The 26128-nt window shown below is 45.3% G+C and overlaps 3 protein-coding genes across 6 annotated transcripts in view; 1 reads left to right on the top strand and 2 right to left on the bottom strand.

Annotated features, from left to right (window-relative positions):
• The window catches only part of SPATA22 (spermatogenesis associated 22), a 47544-nt gene extending 38453 nt beyond the window's left edge, over positions 1 to 9091 (bottom strand). Inside the window, exon 1 of the mRNA XM_056559261.1 lies at positions 8947 to 9091. Within this exon, the coding sequence (XP_056415236.1) occupies positions 8947 to 8965 (19 nt within the window). The 5' untranslated portion in view covers positions 8966 to 9091. The remainder of the gene's footprint in view (positions 1 to 8946) is intronic.
• ASPA (aspartoacylase) overlaps positions 1 to 26128 on the top strand; it is a 174586-nt gene that overhangs the window by 14513 nt on the left and 133945 nt on the right. The gene's annotated exons all lie outside the window — the stretch shown is intronic.
• Positions 22833 to 26128, bottom strand: part of LOC130357494 (transient receptor potential cation channel subfamily V member 3-like) — a 74610-nt gene continuing 71314 nt past the window's right edge. Inside the window, exon 17 of the mRNA XM_056560193.1 lies at positions 22833 to 24349. Within this exon, the coding sequence (XP_056416168.1) occupies positions 24225 to 24349 (125 nt within the window). The 3' untranslated portion in view covers positions 22833 to 24224. The remainder of the gene's footprint in view (positions 24350 to 26128) is intronic.

Here is a 26128-nt window from a genome sequence, read left to right as displayed (position 1 = left end):
ATTCATTATTTCCATCTCTAATTTATCTAATTTTTTACAGATATATTCCTGTTGTTTGAAATACTCTGCGTTCTGTTCGAACTTGTCTAATTCAATTTTTAACTGGCTTATTTGTAAGTCACAGTTATTTAGTAGTTCATGTCTACGTTCTATGACAAGTTTGACCAGACCCCTAGAGTATTCCTTCAATGTTTTGTTCCATTTATTGTTAAAAGTCTCTCCTTCAAGGTCACCTGCGGGAGTTTTTGATAAAGTGAGTCCTTTGGGAACAATGTCTAATTCTAACAAATGGGACAAACTTTTAATCTCCCATTGATTTCTTAGACGCTTGGACATAGTCAACTCCAATTTTTTGAACATCTGGATTAATGCTAAATTATTTTGTTCACTAGATGATTCAAATTGTGAATTATTAAATTTATATTTATCAATAGATTCTTTTTTGCTCTCTAGGTGTGTCCATATATTCATACTGAAAATTATAATTGGAGCACGTTCACTATTAGGTATATGAAGTCAAAAGAAAGAAAAAACAGGGGGTGTAAGTGCAGCTCACAATTGGTATATAAATACTACCTGAGGTCAACAGGGCATGCAACTATACCACAGTTGCAAAAACTATAAAATATGTGAAAAAGAAATATATTGCCCGGACCTTCCAAGGTAGTGTAATTAAATTATATAGATGATAGAGAACTGGGTCGTACTCCAATGATAATTCAATGATTATTTATTAAAAATATATAATGCATTGTTCCTCACAGGGCCCTTGTGAGAAGTAAACACATATAGATATACAAAATTGCAAAATTAAAATATAGAAATGTTATAAAAATGTATCACTGGCATATGGAATAGAATAGCTTAGCTCTATGCTGATGGATTCATATAACGTCTTTAGAGTATTGTAAAGGTGTAAATGTCCTTTTATATAGTAATTAAAGTGGATACTCTGTTACCGGTCCTGAGTGATGTAGCTGTGTCAGCTCCCGTGTTCAGATGGCGGTCAACGGTCCTAGATGGTGCTGTGGCTTTGTCTTTCAAGATCCAGGTATTTATGCGGTGTTGGTCGTCCCAGGTTGGTGGCACTGGCGGGTGCCGATGGTGATTCACCGGGAGGCTGTGCGCTGGCAGGTGCTATTGAAGATTTGTCAGGAGACCAAGCGCTGGCAGGCGCTGATGGTATCGATCTCCTCACCGCTGGACTTGGAAGCCGGAGACTGCACGCTGGGTAGATGGAGCTTGCCTCGTGTAGGTGGCGTGTGACGTCAGCTGGAGCCGCAGTTGACCAGGTAAAATCAGGACCGGACACTAGTCTAGGTCGACTAATGCGTGAGGAATCCACAATGTGATGGATTTGCTCCGTAAACTAGAGCTTGGATTCATAAAGCATATATGCCAGTGTACAGAGTCAGTGCATAAGACTAGACGCGTTTCAGGGTTCTCAAATACGACCCTTTCCTCAGTAGTCATAATGGTTAAAAGCAATATTTGTCTATTTATAGGAGTACGAATCCCATAATTCAACAGTGTTCTAAGTGATAACAAAAACATGGAATGGAAAAATAGAGAATTACCTAGAGAGCAAAAGTGAATGTGAATACCGTCAAAATACGGAAAATAAAATGTATGGATGGGACTAACTGAACTTTGTATCTGATTACAATTTAGTATCTTTCCCACAATGACAATGAAGATAATAATGATGGAATAAAAATATATATGAAAATGAAAATAAGAATAAGAATAAGAATAAAACAAGGATAAGGGTGTAGTTCAAGATGGAAATAAAAACAAAAATAATTAAAATCTAAGAAGAAAAGTAAAAATGAAAAATAAAAAATAGTGAATAATAGTTAATAAGTAAAAAGGGGATTGGGTGAATTACAAAAGTAAATGGATAATGGTAGAATGAATGCAGAATATGAAGAAAAAAGAGATATATGAAAACAAAAATAAAAATGAAAATAAAAATGAAATGGAAATAGAAATATGAGACCGTTGACCGCCATCTGAACACGGGAGCTGACACAGCTACATCACTCAGGACCGGTAACAGAGTATCCACTTTAATTACTATATAAAAGGACATTTACACCTTTACAATACTCTAAAGACGTTATATGAATCCATCAGCATAGAGCTAAGCTATTCTATTCCATATGCCAGTGATACATTTTTATAACATTTCTATATTTTAATTTTGCAATTTTGTATATCTATATGTGTTTACTTCTCACAAGGGCCCTGTGAGGAACAATGCATTATATATTTTTAATAAATAATCATTGAATTATCATTGGAGTACGACCCAGTTCTCTATCATCTATATAATTTAATTACACTACCTTGGAAGGTCCGGGCAATATATTTCTTTTTCACAGATTTGTAAATGACTTATATTCAAAAATCTTAATGCTTCCTGTACTTATCAGCTGCTGTATGTTCCAGAAGAATTTAATTTCTTTTTGAATTTCTTTTCTGTCTGACCACAGTGCTCTCTGCTGACATTTCTGTCCATGTGAGGAACTTTCCAGAGAAGGAGAGGTTTGCTATGGGGATTTGCCCCTACACTGGACAGTTCCTGACATGGACAGAGGTGTCAGCAGAGAGCACTGTGGTCAGACAAAAAAGAAATTCAAAAAGAAAAGAACTTCCTGTGGTAACCCTTTAAAGGAGATGTCCGGCGCAGACTTTTTCTATTCCGTCCTGCCTGGGCTCCAAAAAAAGACAAAAACAAACTTTCACTTACCTCCATATGTTCCCCCGGAGCTCTGCTACAGCTGATCGGTCGGCCGGGCTGTTTACTTCCTACTGCCTTTAGCCCGATACGTCACACGGTGCTTCAGCCTATGGTGATAGGCTGAAGCGCCGTGTGACGTACCGGGCTAAAGGAAGTAGGAAGCAGACAGCCCGGCCGACTGATCAGCTGTTGCGGAGCTCCGGGGGAACATATGGAGGTAAGTGACAGTTTGTTTTGTCTTTTTTTGCAGCCCGGGCAGGACGGAATAGAAAAAGTCTGCGCCGGACATCTCCTTTAACCACTGAGATAAATGTTAAAAGTGCTAAAATCAGTTGCAGGTTAGCAGTGTGGGCTGATCACGACCACCGCGGGGTCCCGATCAGCCGAGATGACGGGCCGAGGGTCCCTACCTGCCTCCGTGCTATCTGATCAATGCTCCAACTGTGCAGACAGGCTCAGCAGCCTGTACAAATGGAGAATTGATAACACTGATCAATGCTGTGCTACGGAACAACATTGATCATTGGTTGCAATCGTACCCCTTAACCCCTTGGGGACCAAGCCCATTTTGACCCTAATTACCAGAGCATTTTTTGCAATTCTGACCACTGTCACTTTAAGCATTAATAACTCTGGGATGCTTTTACTTATGAATTTGGTTCAGAGATAGTTTTTTCGTGATATATTCTACTTTATGTAAGTGGTAAATTTTGGTAAATTTCATGAAAAGTTTGAAAATTTTGAAGTTTTATAACTTTGAAGCTCTCTGCTTGTAAGGAAAATAGACATACCCAAAAAATTATATATTGATTCACATATACAATATGTCTACCGTATTTATCGGGGTATACCACGCACCGGCCTATAACACGCACCCTCATTTTACCAAGGATATTTGGGTAAAAAAAGTTTTTTACCCAAATATCCGTGGTAAAATTAGGGTGCGTGTGTGCGCGTGTATACCCCGATACATCTCCAGGAAAGGCAGGGGGAGAGAGGCCGTCGCTGCCCGCTTCTCTCCCCCTGCCTTTCCTGGGGTCTAGAGCCCTGCTGCTGACCCTTCTCTCACCCTGGCTATCGGCGCCGCTGCCCGTTCTGTCCCCCTGACTATCGGTACCGGCGCCCCACTGCCGGCGCCGATAGCCAGGGGGAGAGAAGCGGCGCCGACAGCCAGGGGGAGAGAAGGGGCAGCGGCACCCATTGCCGGTGCCGCTGCCCCGTTGCCTCCCCCCATCCCCGGTGGCATAATTACCTGGGTCGGGTCCGCGCTGCTGCAGGCCTCCGGCGTGCGTCCTCTGCGTCGTTGCTATGCACGGCGCGGCGCACTGACGTCATGGGCCGCGCCGTGCAGCGCATAGCAACGACGAAGGGGACGCACGCCGGAGGCCTGCAGCAGCGCGGACCCGACTCAGGTAATTATGCCACCGGGGATGGGGGGAGGCAACGGGGCAGCGGCGCCGGCAATGGGTGCCGCTGCCCCTTCTCTCCCCCTGGCTATAGGCGCCGGTACCGATAGTCAGGGGGACAGAACGGGCAGCGGCACCGATAGCCAGGGGGTGAGAAGGGCCGGCAGCAGGGCTCTAGACCCCAGGGAAGGCAGGGGGAGAGAAGCGGGCAACGACGGCCTCTCTCCCCTGCCTTTCCTGGGGCGGTATCGGCGTATAACACGCACATAGACTTTAGGCAAAAAATTTTTGCCTAAAAAGTGCGTGTTATACGCCGATAAATACGGTACTTTATGTTTGCAGCATAAAGTTGTCATGTTTTTACTTTTTGAAGACATCAGAGGGCTTCAAAGTTCAGCAGCAATTTTCCAATTTTTCGAGTAAATTTCTAAATCTGAATTTTTCAGGGACCAGTTCAGTTTTTAAGTGAATTTGAGGGTCTTTATGTTAGAAATACCCCATAATGGACCCCATTATGAAAACTGCACCTCTCAACGTATTCAAAATGACATTCAGAAAGTTTGTTTACCCTTTAGGTGTTTCACAGGAATAGCTGCAAAGTGGAGGCGAAAATTCTAAATCTTTTTTTACACTCGCATGTTCTTGCAGACCCATATTTTCTATTTTTACAAGGGGTAAAAGGAGAAAAAGCCCCCCCAAAATGTGTAACCCAATTTCTCTCGAGTAAGGAAATACCTCATATGTGGATGTAAAGTGTTCTGTGGGCGCAGTAGAGGGCTCATAAGGGAAGGAGCGACAATGGGATTTTGGAGAGCAAATTTTGCTGAAATGGTTTTTGAGGGGCATGTCACATTTAGGAAGCCCCCATGGTGCCAGAACAGCAAAAAACACACCACATGGTTATTATTTGGGAAACTACACCCCTCAAGGATTGTAAAAAGGGGTACAGTGAGCCTTAACACCCCACAGGCGTTTGCCGACTTTAAGTTGGAGTTGGACGTGAAAATTGGACATATTAATTTTTTTACTAAAATGCTGATGGTACCCCAAATTTTTCATTTTCACAAGTAGTAGGTGAAAATGTCCCCCAAAATTGTAAACCCCATTTCTCAGCAAAAAACATCCCACATGGCATACTATTTGGGAAACGACACCCCTCAAGGAACGTAACAAGGAGTGCAGTGTGCATTTACACCCCACTGGCGTTTGACAGATCTTTGTAACAGTGGGCTGTGCAAATGAAATTTTATTTTTTTTTCACGGACCACTGTTCCAAAAATATGTCAGTCACCTGTGGGGTATTAAGGCTCACTATACCCCTTGTTACGTTCCTTGAGGGGTGTAGTTTCCAAAATGGGGTCACATGTGGGTATTTATTTATTTTGCGTTTATGTCAGAACCGCTGTAACCAGCAGCCACCCCTGTGCAAATCACCAGTTTAGGCCTCAAATCTACATAGTGCGCTCTCACTCCTGAGCCATGTTTTGCACCCGCAGAGCATTTTACGCCCACATATGGGGTATTTCCGTACTCAAGAGAAATTGTTACAAATTTTGGGGGTCTTTTTCTCCTTTTACCTTTTATGAAAATGAAAAGAATGGGGCAACACCAGCATGTTAGAGTAAAAAAAAATTTTTTTTTTCACTGACATGCTGGTGTAGACCCCAACTTTACCTTTTCATAAGGGGTAAAAGGAGAAAAAGCCACGCAAAATTTGTAGCGCAATTTCTCCAGAGTACGTAGATACCCCATATGTGACCCTAAACTGTTGCCTTGAAATACGACAGGGCTCTGAAGTGAGAGAGCGCCATGCGCATTTGCGGTCTAAATTAGGGATTTTCATAGGGGTGTACCCGGATGCAAGCGTTACACTTCCCTCCTCCACCAAAAATACTGTATGTCAGTTTTCCCCAAACAGGGTGCCTCCAGCTGCTGCAAAACTCCCAAAATGCCTGGACAGTCAATGGCTGTCTGGCAATACTGGGAGTTGTTATTTTGCAACAGCTGGAGGATCCGTTTTGGAAAAACTAGGGTACAAGATGTTTTTTAATATTTAATGGGGGGGGGGGGGGGGCGGCACAGTGTAAGGGTGTAGTGTATATGTAGTGTTTTACTCTTTATTTAGGGTTAGTGTAGTGTAGTGTTTTTAGGGTACATTCACAGAGGCGGAGATTTACAGTGAGTTTCCCGCTGCAGCAGAAAATTTGCCACATGTCAAACTTGAAGCGGGTAACTTCCTGTAAACCCCCGCCCCTGTGAATGTACCCTGTACATTCACGTGGGGGAGGGGGTGGAGCAAAACTACAACTCCCAGCATGCACTGATAGACCATGCATGCTGGGAGTTGTAGTTCTGCAACAGCTGGAGGTACACTGGTTGGGATTGGGAAACACTGAGTTAGGTAGCAGACTACCGCAGTGTTTCCGCACCACTGTCTGTTTCCTAACTCATTGTTTCCCAACCCATGTGCCTCCAGTTGTTGCAAAACTACAACTGCCAGCATGCATGGTCTGTCAGTGCATGCTGGGAGTTATAGTTTTGCAACAGCATGAGGCACACAGGTTGGGAAACACTGAGTTAGGAAACAGACAATGTTTCCCAACCAGTGCGCCTCCAGTTGTTGCAGTACTACAACTCAGCAGAAGGGCATTTTGGGAGTTGTAGTTATGCAACAACTGGAGGAGAACAGTTTAGAGACCACTGTGTAGTGGTCTCCAAACTGTAGTCCTACAGATGTTGCAAGACTTCAACTCCAAGCATGCCCAGACATGCTGGGAGTTGTAGTTCGCAACATCTGAAGGGCCAAATGTTACCGAACTACAACTCCCAGCATGCCTGGACAGTCTCAGCATGCTTTGAATTGACATCTGGAGCGCTACAGTTTGGACACCATTGTATAGTGGTGTCCAAACTGTGCCAAACCAGATGTTGCAAAACTACAACTCCCAGCATGGCGAGGCTGTTAAAGCATGCTGGGAGTTGTAGTTCTGCAACATCTAGAGGGCCAGATGTTACAGAACTACAACTCCCAGCATGCCCGGACAGTCTGGGCATGGTGAGAGTTGTAGTTTTGCTACATCTGGAAGGACAGTGGTCTCCAAACTGTGGCCCTCCAGATGTTGCAAAACTACAACTCTCAGCATGCCCTGACAGCCAAAGGCTTCCTGGGAATGCTGGAAGTTGTAGTTTTGAAACTCCTAGATACAGCAGTGAAGATCACTTTATGGCGATCTTCACAGCTGTATCTAGGAAACCGCCGCTTCCACTTGCCTGCGCCTCCTGTCAGCCGGTCCCTGGTCCTTGGTCGCCGCGTGAGCCCTAGTAACCGGCGGTCCATGCAATGGTCCCCACATATCGCCACCATCTTCCCCTGCTCTGCCCCGACATCCAGGGGGGGGGCAGAGCAGGGAAAATGGATGTTCCCCCCGCCCCTGCGATTCACTGATTGGCCGCACCGGCCAATCACAGGTGATAGGAAGAGGTGGCACACTGCCACCTCACTCCTATTCTCTAGGATGATTGGGGCTGTCTCTGACTGATCGGTGACTTGCGGCGATTGCCGACATGGGGGGGGGGGGGGGGGCATTTGCACCGGATTATTTCAGCAGGCACCCCGTTCCGATCCTTGTCCGGCTAGCTGCGGGGATCGCCCTTGGTCCTTAAGTACCAGGATCCAAGGCCGTATCCATACGCCCATGCTCCCCAACAGGTTAAAGGGGTACTCCGCTGCCCAGTGTTTGGAACAAACTGTTCCGAACGCTGGAGGCGGGAGATTGTGACATCATAGCCCCGCCCCTCATCATGTCATGCCCCACCCCCTCAAGTCTATGGGAGGGTGCGTGGTGTGACATCATGAGTGAGCGGGGCGATGATGTCATGGGCTCCCACCTCCAGCGTTCGGAACAGGCACAGTTTGTTCCAAACGCTGAGCAGCAGAGTACCCCTTAACAGGTCATGTTTTCAGGATGTCCTTAGTCCGTCACAAGTGATATAACTGTGGTGATTCCCAATTCACTGACCATAATATTATCATCTGTGAAAGACTAAGGAAATCCAGTCGAGGACGAGCTTGAAAAAACACTGTCTAACAAATAGTGAAAAAAAGAAACAAATTAATAAATGTGAATAAGCCCCTCGTCTAAAATAACTTTATATCACCTTCTTCCCCTTTTATTAAGAAATCTACTCTGCGCTGTCATAAGTTATGATAAATCCGCCTCCCATGCCAGGCGCTGCTTACAGTAAGGGTGCAGCACATTTTTGAGCAAAACTGGTTGAAATGTTTAACCCTTGCATTAATGGTGCTGGCACATCTCTGGGGCAGCCATCACTTTATACCAAACCTCTGAGACCCTACACCTCCACACATCAGCCCCATTGTCAGGATTGGAGGGTCCCAGAGCTCAGACCCCACTGATCATTGACACCAATTCTTTTGTGTAGTCATAGAGGGGCACAGTGTCCATCACCTCACAGTGTCCAGCCATGACAGACTCTATGGCCGCCATCATACACGATCTGGAGCTGTGTGGGAATACTGCAGACACCACATGTATCCTGCCAGACTGCTATGGAAGACCCCGTATATGAGGAGTCATTATGTAATACAGAGAAATCATCACAGACGTCTCCATCTTGTGCTCCAGTCAGCCCCAGAGTATACAGAGGCGCCTCCGCGCACCGTGCAGTGTTTCGCCCCTTGTCACTACAGGACGGCCAAAGGGTACGCTACCCATTTAGACTTGGTACACGTAGCCGCCCCTTCCTCCCCCGATATAATGCAGGGGGCGCCATCACCTGGCAGGCGTCTCTTCATCTCCTCTATACACTGCACCGCTCGGACGACGGGCTCTTCCCGCCAAGGTCGCGCGCTGCGGAAGGGAAGGGGGCGTGGCTAGAAAGGGCGGACCGAAAAGGGGGCGGGGGGATGACGGTGAGGACGGAGGGTCCGTTGTGAGATCTTGTGGTGTACACTGTATATACGATGTGCTGGACTGTATATACCCAGCAGTGGTGGACACTGTATATAGACAGCTGTAGTGGCCACTGTATATACCCAGCTGTGGTGGACACTGTATATACCCAGCTGTGGTGTACACTGTATATACGATGTGCTGGACTGTATATACCCAGCAGTGGTGGACACTGTATATAGACAGCTGTAGTGGCCACTGTATATACCCAGCTGTGGTGGACACTGTATATACGATGTGCTGGACTGTATATACCCAGCAGTGGTGGACCCTGTATATAGACAGCTGTAGTGGCCACTGTATATAAGCTGTGGTGGACACTGTATATACCCAGCTGTGGTGGACACTATATATAGACAGCTGTGGTGGACACTGTATATACCCAGCTGTGGTGGACATTGTATACCCATCTGTGGTGGACACTGTATATACCCATCTGTAGTGGACACTATATATAGACAGCTGTGGTGGACACTGTATACCCATCTGTGGTAGACATTGTATACCCATCTGTTGTGGACACTGTATATAGACAGCTGTGGTGGACACTATATATAGACAGCTGTGGTGGACACTGTATACCCATCTGTGGTGGACACTGTATACCGATCTGTGGCGGACACTGTATATAGACAGCTGTGGTGGACACTGTATACCCATCTGTGGTGGACACTGTATATAGGCATCTGTGGTGGACACTGTATATAAGCTGTGGTGGACTCTGTATATAGGCACCTGTGGTGGACACTGTATATAAGCTGTGGTGGACACTGTATATAAGCTGTGGTGGACACTATATAAGCTGTGGTGGACTCTGTGTATAAGCTGTGGTGGACACTATATAAGCTGTGGTGGACACTGTGTATAAGCTGTGGTGGACACTATATAAGCTGTGGTGGACACTATATAAGCTCTAGTGGACTCTGTATATAGGCATCTGTGGTGGACACTGTATATAAGCTGTAGTGGACTCTGTATATAAGCTGTGGTGGACTCTGTATATAGGCATCTGTGGTGGACACTGTATATAACCTGTGGTGGACACTGTATATAAGGTGTGGTGGACACTGTATATAAGCTGTAGTGGACTCTGTATATAAGCTGTGGTGGACACTGTATATAAGCTGTGGTGGACACTGTATATAAGCTCTAGTGGACTCTGTATATAAGCTGTGGTGGACACTGTATATAAGCTGTGGTGGACACTGTATATAAGCTGTGGTGGACACTGTATATAAGCTGTGGTGGACACTGTATATAAGCTGTAGTGGACTCTGTATATAGGCATCTGTGGTGGACACTATATAAGCTGTAGTGGACTTTGTATATAAGCTGTGGTGGACACTGTATATAAGCTGTGGTGGACACTGTATATAAGCTGTGGTGGACACTGTATATAAGCTGTAGTGGACTCTGTATATAGGCATCTGTGGTGGACACTATATAAGCTGTAGTGGACTTTGTATATAAGCTGTGGTGGACACTGTATATAAGCTGTGGTGGACTCTGTATATAGGTATCTGTGGTGGACACTGTATATAAGCTGTGGTGGACACTGTATATAAGCTGTGGTAGACACTGTATATAAGCTCTAGTGGACTCTGTATATAAGCTGTGGTGGACACTGTATATAAGGTGTGGTGGACACTGTATATAAGCTCTAGTGGACTCTGTATATAAGCTGTGGTGGACACTGTATATAAGCTGTAGTGGACTCTGTATATAAGCTGTGGTAGACACTGTATATAAGCTGTAGTGGACTCTGTATATAGGCATCTGTGGTGGACACTGTATATAAGCTGTGGTGGACACTGTATATAAGGTGTGGTGGACACTGTATATAAGCTCTAGTGGACTCTGTATATAAGCTGTGGTGGACACTGTATATAAGCTCTAGTGGACTCTGTATATAAGCTGTGGTGGACACTATATATAAGCTGTGGTGGACACTGTATATAACCTGTGGTGAACACTGTATATAAGCTGTGGTGGACACTGTATATACGCTGTAGTGGACTCTGTATATAGGCATCTGTGGTGGACACTGTATATAAGCTGTAGTGGACTCTGTATATAGGCATCTGTGGTGGACACTGTATATAAGCTGTAGTGGACTTTGTATATAAGCTGTGGTGGAGTCTGTATATAGGTATCTGTGGTGGACACTGTATATAAGCTGTGGTGGACACTGTATATAAGCTGTGGTGGACACTGTATATAAGCTCTAGTGGACTCTGTATATAAGCTGTGGTGGACACTGTATATAAGGTGTGGTGGACACTGTATATAAGCTCTAGTGGACTCTGTATATAAGCTGTGGTGGACACTGTATATAAGCTGTGGTGGACACTGTATATAAGGTGTGGTGGACACTGTATATAAGCTCTAGTGGACTCTGTATATAAGCTGTGGTGGACTCTGTATATAAGCTGTGGTGGACACTGTATATAAGGTGTGGTGGACACTGTATATAAGCTGTAGTGGACTCTGTATATAAGCTGTAGTGGACTCTGTATATAGGCATCTGTGGTGGACACTGTATATAAGCTGTGGTGGACACTGTATATAAGGTGTGGTGGACACTGTATATAAGCTCTAGTGGACTCTGTATATAAGCTGTGGTGGACACTGTATATAAGCTGTGGTGGACACTGTATATAAGCTGTAGTGGACTCTGTATATAGGCATCTCTGGTGGACACTGTATATAAGCTGTGGTGGACTCTGTATATAGGTATCTGTGGTGGACACTGTATATAAGGTGTGGTGGACACTGTATATAAGCTGTGGTGGATACTGTATATAAGCTCTAGTAGACTCTGTATATAAGCTGTGGTGGACACTGTATATAAGGTGTGGTGGACACTGTATATAAGCTCTAGTGGACTCTGTATATAAGCTGTGGTGGACACTGTATATAAGGTGTGGTGGACACTGTATATAAGCTTTAGTGGACTCTGTATATAAGCTGTGGTGGACACTGTATATAAGGTGTGGTGGACTCTGTATATAAGCTGTGGTGGACTCTGTATATAAGCTGTGGTGGACACTGTATATAAGCTTTAGTGGACTCTGTATATAAGCTGTGGTGGACAGTGTATATAAGCTGTGGTGGACACTGTATATATAAGCTCTAGTGGACTCTGTATATAGGCATCTGTGGTGGACACTGTATATAAGCTCTAGTGGACTCTGTATATAGGCATCTGTGGTGGACACTGTGTAGTGGTTGTGGCTGGAGTGTGAATGGGTCTTCCGCGAGAACCGTTCACACTGAGGAATTTGAAATTGTTCTGCGCAAAGAAAGAACCTGTTCTTTCTTTGCGCGGAATTCCGCTAGCACTGCATAGCTGTCAGTGGTGACGGCGCAGTGCCGCAAAGGTCCTACCACTTTCGGCAGCGGCTGCCAGACGGAATCTCTGCGAGTGGAGATTCCGCAGTGTGAACATACCCTTAGAGTCAGCTATGTACACTGTATGGGTAAGGTAGTGAGTGTATGGTCAATCAATACCACATAATGGAGCTTTAAGACAAATAAAGTCCTGTGTGTCTGCTCATAGGAGAATATGCTGAATATTTTACCGCTTTGCAGAGTATTTCATGCAGTGTGAACTATGCTGCACATACACTGTGTGACCCTACCCTAAAGCTGCAGTTTAGTGAATGAGAAATAAATGTGGTGATCACTTTTAGTGATCAATTGTTGTACATATATGGCCAAAACCAAGTCAAAAGTTTTAGACTTGCAGGATTTCTAAATTATAGGGAAATTTATAACTAATTACATTTTTTCAATTGATGTGCTCACCTTTACATATAACTAACCAAATAAAGCCATTATGGAGACCTGTCCTTCCATACAATATTTATATAGAGTTAGAGTTTACATTTATATAGAGTTTAGAGTTGTACTGAGGCAACAAACCCAGAATCTCGCCTCAGTCACTGATTGGCTAACCGGGCATGTGACATCACGTCTCCTAACCCGGAAGTGGCAGGCAGCAGAGCTCTGTCATACCGGCGGTGGCATGGGAATGGGGAAGGTAAGAAAGTGTTCCTCTTTAACTTACAACTTCCCTGACCAGATATGAAAAAGAAAGCTTTGGCCTATCCTGATAAAGCAACCAATTTCAGAGCAGCTTTCATTTTCTTATAGCGCCAAATGAAAGCTAAGTGGCTATTATATACTAAGGGCGACAAAAATAGTTTTGTCTTTTAGATATTTTTGTTGATGAATAACGTCCATTGTTTCTTCACTGCAGTTTTCATAAACCCCTTTAATCGTCTATTAGAAGCATGTAGAACATTTCAAATAGGTCAGATGTTCAAAAATAACCCACAGCAATACATTTGTCGTTTTTAGCAAATGCAGTTTTTAATATCGCTAGGTGTATGGATGCCCTGTAGTTGTATTTCCATGTTCTACTAGTTGGCTGCTAGATCAAAAGAAAACACATCCATTGTTTGTGAATTGCTATGGTTTAACATTGTGGTTAATTGGAGATTTTCCTAGTCTTGGTGACGGAAAATATAGATTTTATGAAAGACAGGAGGCGAGCATTATAGTGCATTTCTTTCTTTACTGCAGAGCATATAGCAGCAATAATAAAACGTTTTTTCAATGGTTAACCAGAAAACTTTGAGATATACAGGTATACAGGTGTTACAATCATAGGTGAGCGCAACCTAACATGCTGTATCTAGTAGCAACCAATGAGCATGCAGCCTAGGATATATAAACTCCAGACTGATAACACTATCCCTCTTTCTTTGATGAACCAAAATATAAAGAATACTTATATTGTTACGCCGAGCGCTCCGGGACCCCGCTCCTACCCGGAGCGCTCACGGCGTCTCTCTCCCTGCAGCGCCCCGGTCAGTCCCGCTGACCGGGAGCGCTGCACTGACATGGCCGTCGGGGATGCGATTCGCACAGCGGGACGCGCCCGCTCGCGAATCGCGTCCCAAGTCACTTACCCGTCCCGGTCCCCTGCTGTCATGTGCTGGCGCGCGCGGCTCCGCTCTCTAGAGCGCGCGCGCGCCAGCTCTCTGAGACTTAAAGGGCCAGTGCACCAATGATTGGTGCCTGGCCCAATTAGCTTGATTAGTTTCCACCTGTGCACTCCCTACTTATGCCTCACTTCCCCTGCACTCCCTTGCCGGATCTTGTTGCCCTTGTGCCAGAGAAAGCCTTTCCTTGAGTGTTCCTAGCCTGTGTTCCAGACCTCCTGCCGTTGCCCCTGACTACGATCCTTGCTGCCTGCCCTGACCTTCTGCTACGTCCGACCTTGCTCTTGCCTTATCCCTTGTACCATGCCTATCTCAGCAGTCAGAGAGGTTGAGCCGTTGCCGGTGGATACGACCTGGTTGCTACCGCCGCTGCAAGACCATCCCGCTTTGCGGCGGGCTCTGGTGAAAACCAGTAGCTACTTAGAACCGGTCCACCGACACGGTCCTTGCCAAACCCTCTCTGACACAGAGGATCCACCTCCAGCCTGCCGAATCGTGACAGTAGATCCGGCCATGGATCCCGCTGAGGTGCCGCTGTCAAGTCTTGCCGACATTTCCACGGTGATTGCCCAGCAATCCCTAATGATCACCCAACGAAATCACCAGCTGGCATACTTGACCACCGTGACACAGCAACTTCAGTCACAGATACAGCAGCTGCTGCCGCAGATACAGAAACTTCAGTCACAGACACAGCAGCTGCAACAGCAACAACCATCTCCTCCGCCGGCTCCTGCAACTCCTCCGCAGCGACCGGCCGCTCCTAACCCCTGCTTGTCCCTGCCGGACAAATTTGATGGGGACTCTAGACTCTGCCGTGGTCTCCTGCCTGGGAAGGCCCTGCCATGTGCCACACCGCCCGGAGCACCTCTCTCACAGTATCCTTTGCAATCCACCCCTGTGCCTCCCGCCGAGGAGGCTATGCAAATGGATCGGTCTCGCCTGACCCCTGAAGAGAGGACTCGCCGCAGAAAGAAAGAAGATTTACTTCTATACTGCACTGTGCGTTACCGCACAGAACCCCTGCTCTTGAGCATGGAACTTTTTGTTTTGCCCAAATGCTCCTCTGAAGTCCTCCTCGGTCTGCCATGGCTCCAACGCCACTCCTCTACCCTTGTCTGGACCACCGGGGAGATCATGAGCTGGGGTGCTTCTTACCACAGAAAATGCCTCACGTCTGCTCCCAGTCCCGTCAGTCAAACCTCTGTGTCTCCTCCTTTACCTGGTCTCCCCAAGGCCTATCTGGACTATGCTGTGTCTCCTCCTCACAGCCCCCATCCTGTTAACACTCTGCCCCGTGCCAAGCTTGACCCTCTTCCCTCCCTCCCCACCCCCACGCCTTCTTGTGTGCCCGCTGTTGATGTGGTTTCCCGGGGCTTCGCCACCATCTGGGAAAAGACTCTAAAATCCCTCATACTAGCCTCATCCCGGGTGAAGAAGCTTGCCGAAGAAAAAAGAAGAACTCCTCCTGTTTTTGTGTGGCTCTCCACCAAGTATATCCGCTTCCGTGTCCCCAGTTTTAATCTCGGACCACGTTATCTTGGACCCTTTGTAGTTGAGTGCTCAGAGGAGAGATCTTGGGAACCTGAGGACAACATCCTGGACAAAAGTCTTATCCTCAGGTTCTCAGGCTCCAAGAAGAGGGGGGGGGGGGGGGTACTGTTACGCCGAGCGCTCCGGGTCCCCGCTCCTACCCGGAGCGCTCACGGCGTCTCTCTCCCTGCAGCGCCCCGGTCAGTCCCGCTGACCGGGAGCGCTGCACTGACATGGCCGTCGGGGATGCGATTCGCACAGCGGGACGTGCCCGCTCGCGAATCGCGTCCCAAGTCACTTACCCGTCCCGGTCCCCTGCTGTCATGTGCTGGCGCGCGCGGCTCCGCTCTCTAGGGCGCGCGCGCGGCTCCGCTCTCTAGGGCGCGCGCGCGCCAGCTCTCTGAGACTTAAAGGGCCAGTGCACCAATGATTGGTGCCTGGCCCAATTAGCTTGATTAGTTTCCACCTGTCCACTCCCTACTTATACCTCACTTCCCCTGCACTCCCTTGCCGGATCTTGTTGCCCTTGTGCCAGAGAAAGCCTTTCCTTGAGTGTTCCTAGCCTGTGTTCCAGACCTCCTGCCGTTGCCCCTGACTACGATCCTTGCTGCCTGCCCTGACCTTCTGCTACGTCCGACCTTGCTCTTGCCTTATCCCTTGTACCATGCCTATCTCAGCAGTCAGAGAGGTTGAGCCGTTGCCGGTGGATACAACCTGGTTGCTACCGCCGCTGCAAGACCATCCCGCTTTGCGGCGGGCTCTGGTGAAAACCAGTAGCTACTTAGAACCGGTCCACCGACACGGTCCTTGCCAAACCCTCTCTGACACAGAGGATCCACCTCCAGCCTGCCGAATCGTGACATATATGAAGAAAAATATATATGATAAAGTTCATAAAATTAGAATAACTTGAAAGTTGAAATTCTTCTGTAAAGAAGCTTCAGGTAAAAGAAGAAAGTCCATTCATCTGTGAATCTGAAGAAAAACTTGAACCAGGAACGATAAGATGATCCAAACGGAACAGAAGTAACCCAGGAAGGTCCATATGTCCTGACGATTAGTAGGCTGAAATAAAATAAAATTGTTAATGGGTGGGATAAGGGAGGGATAATGCTCGCCTCCTGTCTTTCATAAAATCTATATTTTCCGTCACCAAGACTAGGAAAATCTCCAATTTTATGACAAGACAGGAGGGCTTCGCATTATAGTATATGTTCAAAGCTTAAGATATATATACCATAATATCCTATATACATATATATACATATATATATATATACGCACATATACACGTACACATACCTATATACACACATATATACAACAAGCAATTACAAGTGTAAAGTAAGCTATAAAAGAGACATAGAAACATGGTGTTCAGGTCTGAAATAGAAGGATTTAAAAGTGGATTCAGATGACCAGTTGGCTGCTTTTAGGAGATCAGATAATGATCCCCCAGATTGTATGAGTTTGGTGGAGACAGCGCTTCTGGTGGAATGTGCTCCGAACTTTGATACATCAATATTAGCCATGGTCATGACTGTTCTAATCCATCTGGCTAAAGTTGTAGAAGAAACTGGTAAGTGTGGCTTACAGTAAGATATAAGAAGCTGAGAATGAGAAGGATGGCAGATAGATTTTGTTTTGTCCTCATAGGTAAGTAAACAGCGGACAACACAGAGTTTGTCATTAAGAGGAAAGGCTGGATAAAATACCTGATGAATATTGGTTTTGGTTCGTCTATGAACCGAAAAGAATACCCCTTGAGGGGGGAATTGTCTATGGGAGATGTCCAGAGCTTTGACATCCGAAATTCTTTTAATTGATATGAGACAAAGTAAAGTGGTAAGTTTAAAAGATAAGAGTTTTAAGGATAATGAATCATTATCCTCCCAACTCTGAAAAAGGTCAAGAAGAAGATTAACATCCCAAGTAGAGTGATACTTAGGAGTTGGAGGTCGTCTAAAACGAATTCCTTTAAGTAATTTGCAAACCAAAGGATGTTTACCGGTGGGAATGGAATTGACGGGGATATGATAAAAGGAAATAGCCGAGCGATAAAGATTTATAGTACGGTATGCTTTACCAGCATCAAAAGCATCCGAAAGATCATTTAGAATGCGTGGGATAGGTGCAGATAAGGGATCCAATTCCCGTTGAATGCACCAATCAGCCCAAAGTTTCCAGGCTGATCTGTAAGCGATCCTGGTACCTGGGGCCCAGGCATCAGAAAGAATCTCTCTAGTTGTTTGAGAAAATTCTGTCTCTGTGGGACTTGTCCCGAAATTAACCAAGCCACCAAAGGAAGTTGATGGGATAATACTAGAGGATGGGAGTTCCCTAGTGGGTCTAGTAGAAGATTCTGGAAGGTGGGAAGTATTCTTGGGAAATTGATCAGCATTCCCAAAATCTGTGGGAACCATGGTTGAGAGGGCCACCATGGAGTGATCAGAACTACAGTTGCTTTCTGCATTGAAACCTGAACTAGAAATCTGGGAATAAGATTGAACGGGGGAAAAGCATATAATATTTCCCGTGGCCAAATTTGAATGAAGGCGTCCGTCCCTGCTGATTCTGGATCCGGACGCCAACTGAAGAACCGTGGGAGTTGGCGGTTGAGTCTGGATGCAAATAGGTCCAGATAAAACGGACCCCATAGTTGTTGAATTTGTTGGAATACAAAGTGATCCAACATCCAATCGCTGGAATCTTTTAGGTAACGCAAATTCCAGTCTGCTATGGTGTTGTGAGACCTGGGAGATATTCGGCCTTAAGAGTAATGTCCCTGTCCAGGCAGAAGTGCCATAGATCCTTGGCTATATTGGACAATATAGAGGATTGTGTTCCTCCTAGGCGATTGATATATTGTACCGCCGAAATATTGTCCATGCGTAGGAGAATACATTGTTGAAATTTGTCCTTCGCGAAGCTCTTCAGAGCAAAGAAACCCGCGAGGAGTTCTAAACAGTTGATGTGTTATTGCGTCTCTAGAGATGACCACTTGCCTCCTGTGGAAAGAGATCCACAGCGAGCTCCCCAACCAAGGAGACTCGCGTCCGATTCCAAAATTAAGTCTGGAAGGGAATTGAAAATTGCTTTCCCATTCCATTCTTGAATGTGTTGAAGCCACCATAAAAGTTCCTCTCTGGCTTCTGAAGAGAGAGGAACTTCGTCCGAATATCCAAGACCTTCTCTTAGATGTTGGATCTTCAGACGTTGGAGAGCCCAGTAATGTAAAGGGGCTGGAAATATGGCTTGAATGGATGCGGAAAGGAGTCCCACGATACGTGCTATGGAACGGAGAGAGATGAGATCCTTGTTGATAAGTGACCGAATCTCTTTGCAGATAGTCTTCAATTTCTTCGTAGGAAGACTCAATAAAGCTGATCGGGTATTGATCAGAAATCCTAGAAATTCTAGTTCCTGAGAAGCAATAAGGTTTGACTTGTCGACATTGATCAGGAAACCTAACTCGGTCAGTAGTGATAAAGTCCATTCCATATGGGAATAAGCTTGAGTGATGGAATTGGCCATAATGAGGATGTCGTCTAGATATATTATGAGGCGAATCCCTCGAGCTCGTAACAGAGCTACCACAGGCTTCATTAACTTGGTAAAGCACCAAGGGGCTGAAGATAGTCCGAAGGGAAGGCAAGTGAATTGCCATTTCGTGTTGTTCCAAATAAATTGGAGTAAAGGTTGGCACGATGGATGTATTGGGACCGTAAGATACGCGTCCTTTAGGTCGATTTTTATCAACCAGTCGTTTTGTAGAAGGATATCCCTGAGAAGATGGATGCCTTCCCATCTTGAAATGACGATAGCATACAAAATTGTTTAGTATTTTTAAATTTATTACTGGGCGATAACCTGAATCTTTCTTCTTTACTAAAAACAGGTTGCTGACAAAACCTGGGGAATTTAGTGGGACCTGGATAATGGCTTGCTTGGAATAAAGGTCTTTTATTTCTGAATGTATCAGAATTTGATCCTGTTTTGTAAAATGAATAGGATGAGGAATCTTCGTTTGTACAGGATTGGACATGAGTTCTATCTGATAACCTCTCACAGTATTTAGAATCCACTGATCGGAAGAGATCCCAGCCCAAAGGTGGGAAAAAAGAAGGAGTCTTCCGCCCACTGGAGGATGGGAAGAATAATTGGGAAGACATCTTACCTTGGGGTCTGGAACGTGTGTATCCCCGTTGTTCTCTCGGTCTCCATGGACGTGCCCAGTAAGGGAAGAAGGGTTGTGGCTGGGGTTGAGGGGGAGGGATATGGAAGGAAGCTCTGTCTGGTAAGAGGGGCCTCGATATTGTGCTCTATATTGGCGGTACCGGCCGGGAAAACGGCACCTGCTTCTCCCGGCCCTTCCAAAAAATTTTGAGGGAAAAACTTTTTTGAGGGATGACTGAGCCTTGTCTAATGATGAGAAAAGGCCTACATATTTTGATATTTCTTTAATAAATTGGTCTCCGAAGAGAAAACCTCCTGTAGGGGAGGGAGGCTGTGTAGCAGCCAAGTGAGTCAGTTGAGGGTCTAGCTTAAGTAGGATTGATCGCCTTCTTTCAGTACAAAAGGCCTCATTAATGTTACCAAAGAGGCATATGGCCCTCTGTATCCAACCCCTAAGGGTGTTAGCATCCACCATAGTGCCAGAGTTATAAGCAATTTCAGTAATTTCCATAATCTTTGTCAGGGGACCTAATAAATGTAAAAATTTATCCTGACAGATTTTAAAGTTTCGGTCCATACCTTTTTTTGGGTTTTTACCCGATTTCTGGATATATCGTACTAGAATTGGGTCTAATTCAGGTGTTTGGGCAGCATTTAAGGGCAATGTGGGTCTTGGACACTCTGCCCTGAGTTTATTTCTGTCTTTACTGTCTAAACTTTTTCTTATCCAATAAGATAAAAAAATTCTATTTCTGGAGTAGGTGTCCATTCTCCAGATCTGGGGTGTACAATTTGTGAGGGGTCAAAAAAGGGGAGTCCCTGACCATCAAGAATGGTGGACTCAGACAAATTATTAGAACTATCATAATAAATATCCTCACCCTCATTGTTTTCAGGTACGTATGAGGGGTCTTCAACATCCGATAATTCGGAGTAATTGTCTGCCATATCATTTTCATCGTCATATACATCATTATTGTCACCCTCAATAATTTCAAAATGATCTGAGGGGTTAATAGTCTCTGAGACATGAATGACCCGTGTGTTAGTATTCTCCTCCCGGGTAGAGGGTATGGGATGGGATTGTTCCACATCATAATCATGTTTGCTGGTGGAAGGCAAATCATTATTAGCTTGTAAAGCTCTCTCATTAGGCACCATTTTCCTTTGCTTATTAGTAAAGGGATTATCATGAGATACATGTCTCCTTTTTGAAGAGCACTTTTTAGCCTGCTGTACCTGATGTGTCTTATGAGCGGACGTCTGAGAGATTTTGGCAACCGATTTTACCAGAGATTCCTGCATAGCTGCCATAGCATTATTAACAGCAGAATGGACGGACCTGGACACAGAGTGGTCCACTAATAGTTGGAGTTGGTCATTAGGCATTGCTTCAGGATTGGATGGTTCCATATTAATAATGAGGTAATAACTCAGTCAGTGATAGAAGAAATATATATATATATATGTAATATATAATTATATTGTAAATTTGATATATGTATATATATTATTAAAAATGGGTTCTATATATAGAAATTTGCCACAGTCTAAATAACAATAAGGAGTGGTACTGACTATATAAACTGTCCTGAAAAGAACAGTAAAATGGTGAAAATATACAGTAAGAGCGCTGACAGGAATAGGGAGACTGTGACCAGTATCAGCTGCTAGCGTCTGTGAGGAGAAGTCGCGTCTGAGGGGAGAGAGCGGGAGTGGTTTGAAGTGATCACCACTTCAGACCAAATCTCGCGAGACCACGCCGTGTCTGCGAGATTACGCGCGCATGAAGGAGAGGGGCGCGCGTATGGAGGAAAAATAGCTGTGCTTGTAACATAGAAGTAGCCGGCGCTGAGGAGAAAGTCTTGCAGGTACTGGGGTAGTCAGAACACAAAATATACAGTAGAAAAAATAAAATTAGAATATGTAACAAAGATGACAATGGTCGCTAGTGTAATACCGCAGAGAATGAGGACGGAATAAAATAGTAAATGAGTAGACTACAATCTTAAACTATACACTGAATAAGTAAGGAATATAATGGATACTTATCTGAGGTATAGCAGCAAAGAAAGAGGGATAGTGTTATCAGTCTGGAGTTTATATATCCTAGGCTGCATGCTCATTGGTTGCTACTAGATACAGCATGTTAGGTTGCGCTCACCTATGATTGTAACACCTGTATACCTGTATATCTCAAAGTTTTCTGGTTAACCATTGAAAAAACGTTTTATTATTGCTGCTATATGCTCTGCAGTAAAGAAAGAAATGCACTATAATGCGAAGCCCTCCTGTCTTGTCATAAAATTCAGATTATTTTACAGGTTATGTAATTATGCAGCACACTACCCCTATGGGCATGGGCACCCTTGGGGTGTATTTGTGGGAATGTTTGTGTTGTTTTTGGAATATGTACACAAATATCATGACTTTACCACTACTGTGTTCATTTCGAAAAAGAAAGAAAGAAAGAATATACAGCAACATTAATCCACTAAGTGCTTTTGTTTTTCAATTACATGAGCCTGGGGCCTGTTGCCCATCTGTAGCCTTCAATGTGTACCCTCTATACCTGTGTTTAAAATACCACGGACTCACAGTGTACAGAGCATATTTGTAAACAAAATTGAGACTTTTTTTTTTTTTTAGCTCTGCCCAATAACATTAGAAATGCCGCAACATTGCCCATCTCTTTACAAAACCCCCACCCTTTCGTTCCTATGTCATGGGATTGTACAGCTAGAATTTCAGACTGATGGGAAGTATTCTAGAGTGTTGACTCAAAGAATGTGTGCAGATCAGTTTATCACACTTTGTGTGATACGCCTCGGGGGGGGGTGTAGGGTAGTTGGGGTGTTGCTGTTCTGAATAATAAAGGGTGCTGTTAACCCTTGTCACTCGTGACGCCAGGGTGAGGGTTAAATACTGTAATGGTGCTGGGCCTGTCACCACCCTTCCCAAGAGCGATAGGTGAGTGCGTAATAAATGGATTGTCCACAACCACTGTTTAACTCAAAACTTGCAGGAACTTTTACTGAAGATTTTCTGTAGCAGACAATATCGATAACAGTCCAGATAACAGAGTCTATTTACAGTTGAGCAGCGATTGACAGTTGGTTGGGATCAGATAAGATCAGTTTAGCTTTTAAAAGATTCCGTAGCATAGATCTGCTGGATTTAGGGGTGCGTTTAGGTCCAGTGATCTTGCAGAGAGTAGCAGGGAATTGTAGATGTACAACAGCTTTGGTATAGGCCAAGGCCGCAAGGCTTTGGCCTAGTAAACGTACTTGAAAGTTGCGGAGGTCCTACCTCGTTCAGTGACAGCAACCCAAGAGAGAATCATGGCCGCAGCTCCTTATATGGGCAGGGGCTGAGCTGTTTTGGATTGGTCCTTAACTACTGTCACTCACCGTTACACGGCATTGTGGGTGAACACGTGACACAAGAACCACCTAAGGTCCTTCAACATACCATAGAGTTCTGAGTAACAGGTCACATGACCTAAGGTCCTGCTACGCCAAACAAGGGAGTAATGCAATATACATATTTACAATGATAATTTTTATAAATATTAACTTACTAAGGGGTGACTAGGGGCTAACTAGGGAAGCGGACCCCCACAGTCCTAGGGACTCTGACTTTGGGCCCCCCCCCCCACCAAGGGACAGTGTGAAATACGGTGACGGGACACCACACTTGTAATCAAAAGCAGCTTAAGATGTTGTCCAGGTTCTGCAAAACAAAAAAATAAATTAATAAAAATAAGCATATTAATCTGCCCCGATCCCCCTCCGCTGCCATTCTCAAGGCTTCAGGTCCCTGGTGCCCTCTACTTATTCCTGAATCTGATCATGTGCCAACCCTGCTAACTCAGCCAATCACTGGTCAAAAGGAGTTACCAGTCACCACTGCAACCAGTTCCTGCAGGGTCAGCACATTATCGGAAGAAGGAGGAAGTGAATGGCAGCGGCAAGGGATCAGTGCAGGGAAGTATCCTTTATATTTGCCACCACCATGGTGCTTTCTTTAAAAATAATTACATTAAAAAAAAAAATCCTCTTTATATACAACCTCTTTACAATGACCTGGCTTCTTTTTTTTTTGCCAATTCTTAGACATGATACTCATCATGTAATTATGAATCTGCTGTATTTTTCATGGTTCCTATTAGACAGATGCTACAAAATAGGGCACCATATTTAGGTAACAGATCTGCTTAGACAATTGCTACAACAGTTCACAAGGGAAGCAGTCTATGGACATTCAGCCATGACTTTGCAGCTCTTTATTACAATAGAATAGAATAGGAACGGGAATAAATTATAGAGTGATGTGTCGAGGTATTCCGTATGAGGTATATATATCCTGTTTCACACATCTTCTATTAAAGTGCTGTTTCCAGGAATGTGTCATGTTCAGTTTCCAACTGGATTGTAGTATGTTCTTGTCGTATAGGTGCATCAACTTCATCGATGGAATTTAAACTGGAGTGGACAGATCCTTCATTTACTAAAAAATATAAATATGAAAAAGATTATTAGGCATCTACTTTTATGGTCGGCCAAAAAAAAGGCAACGATAAGCAAGCGAATACCTCATATTATTATAAAACATGTATTTTACATGTGTTTTTTTTTTTACCCTGTTCTTCCTTAACCCCTTCCCGCAGAATGTCATATATAAACGCCGGGTTGTGCAGTGCGTTCGCGCATCCCGGCGTTTATAAATGACATGCAGTTAACCCGGCGATGCGCAGCATCGCACGGGTTAACTGGCAGAAGTCCCGCTGTTTCCAGCAGGGGACAACTTCTGCTTCACCCCCAGGACCATCAATTGATGATCCTGGTCAGCGATCACTGTGATTGGTCCCTGTGGACCAATCACAGTGATCTGGGGTGAAAGTTCAGATCCCCCGCACTGCCCGCCCCTGGAAGTCGGGCAGAACGGGGGACGAAGGCTGCAGGGGCTCGCGGGGACCTGCGGCACACGGGGGGAACACGTGGGGACCGGCGGACTTACCTGGAGCAGCGGCAGGACCGAGGAGCAGCGGCAGGACCGGCCACGTGGGCGAGCAGCGACGGGACCGGCAGGTAAGTATGTAGTCCTCAGAGGCAGCAGTGAAGATCTTCACTGCTGCTTCTAGGAGTCTGAAAACTACAACTCCCAGCATGCCTAGACAGACTTTGGCTGTCTGGGCATGCTGGGAGTTGTAGTTTTGCAACATCTGGAGGGCCCCAGTTTGGAGACCATTGTATAATGGTCTCCAATCTGTGCTCTTCCAGCTGTTGCAAAGCTACAACTCCCAGCATGCACTGACTGTCCAGGCATGCTGGGAGTTTTAGTTAAGCAACATCTGGCCCTTCAGATGTTGCCGAACTACAACTCCCAGCATGCCCTTCAGCTGTCTGGGCATGCTGGGAGTTGTAGTTTTGCAACAGCTGGAGACACACTGGTTGGGAAACATTGTTTCTAACTCAGTGTTTCCTAACCTGTGTGCCTCCAGCTGTTGCAAAACTATAACTCCCAGCATGCACTAAAAGACCATGCATGCTGGGAGTTGTAGTTTTGCAACATCTGGAGGGCCCCAGTTTGGAGACCATTGTATAATGGTCTCCAATCTGTGCTCTTCCAGCTGTTGCAAAACTACAACTCCCAGTATGCACTGACTGTCCAGGCATGCTGGGAGTTTTAGTTCAGCAACATCTGGCCCTTCAGATGTTGCCGAACTACAACTCCCAGCATGCCCTTCAGCTGTCTGGGCATGCTGGGAGTTGTAGTTTTGCAACAACTGGAGACACACTGGTTGGGAAACATTGTCTGTTTCTAACTCAGTGTTTCCTAACCTGTGTGCCTCCAGCTGTTCGAAAACTATGACTCCCAGCATGCACTAACAGACCATGCATGCTGGGAGTTGTGGTTTTGCAACAGCTGATGCAAGCCCCCCCCCCCCCCACCCCGCCACCCCCGTGAATGTACAGGGTACATTCACATGGGCGAGGCTTTTACAGTGGGTTTCTCGCATCTTGAGATGCAGCAAATTTTGCGCTGGGAAACTCGCTGTAATCCCCCGCCCATGTGACTGTACCCTAAAAACACTACACTACACTAACACAAAATAAAATAAAAAGTTAAAAACACTACATATACACATACCCTTACACAGCCCCCCTCCCCCAATAAGAACGTCCGGTACACCACTGTTTCCAAAGCAGAGCCTCCAGCTGTTGAAAAACAACAACTCCCAGTATTGTCGGACAGCCGTTGACTGTCCATGCATGCTGGGAGTTT

This window comes from Hyla sarda, chromosome 2 (assembly GCF_029499605.1).
Source record: "Hyla sarda isolate aHylSar1 chromosome 2, aHylSar1.hap1, whole genome shotgun sequence".
Classification (NCBI taxonomy): domain Eukaryota; kingdom Metazoa; phylum Chordata; class Amphibia; order Anura; family Hylidae; genus Hyla; species Hyla sarda.
This window is presented reverse-complemented; position numbering and strand designations above follow the sequence as displayed.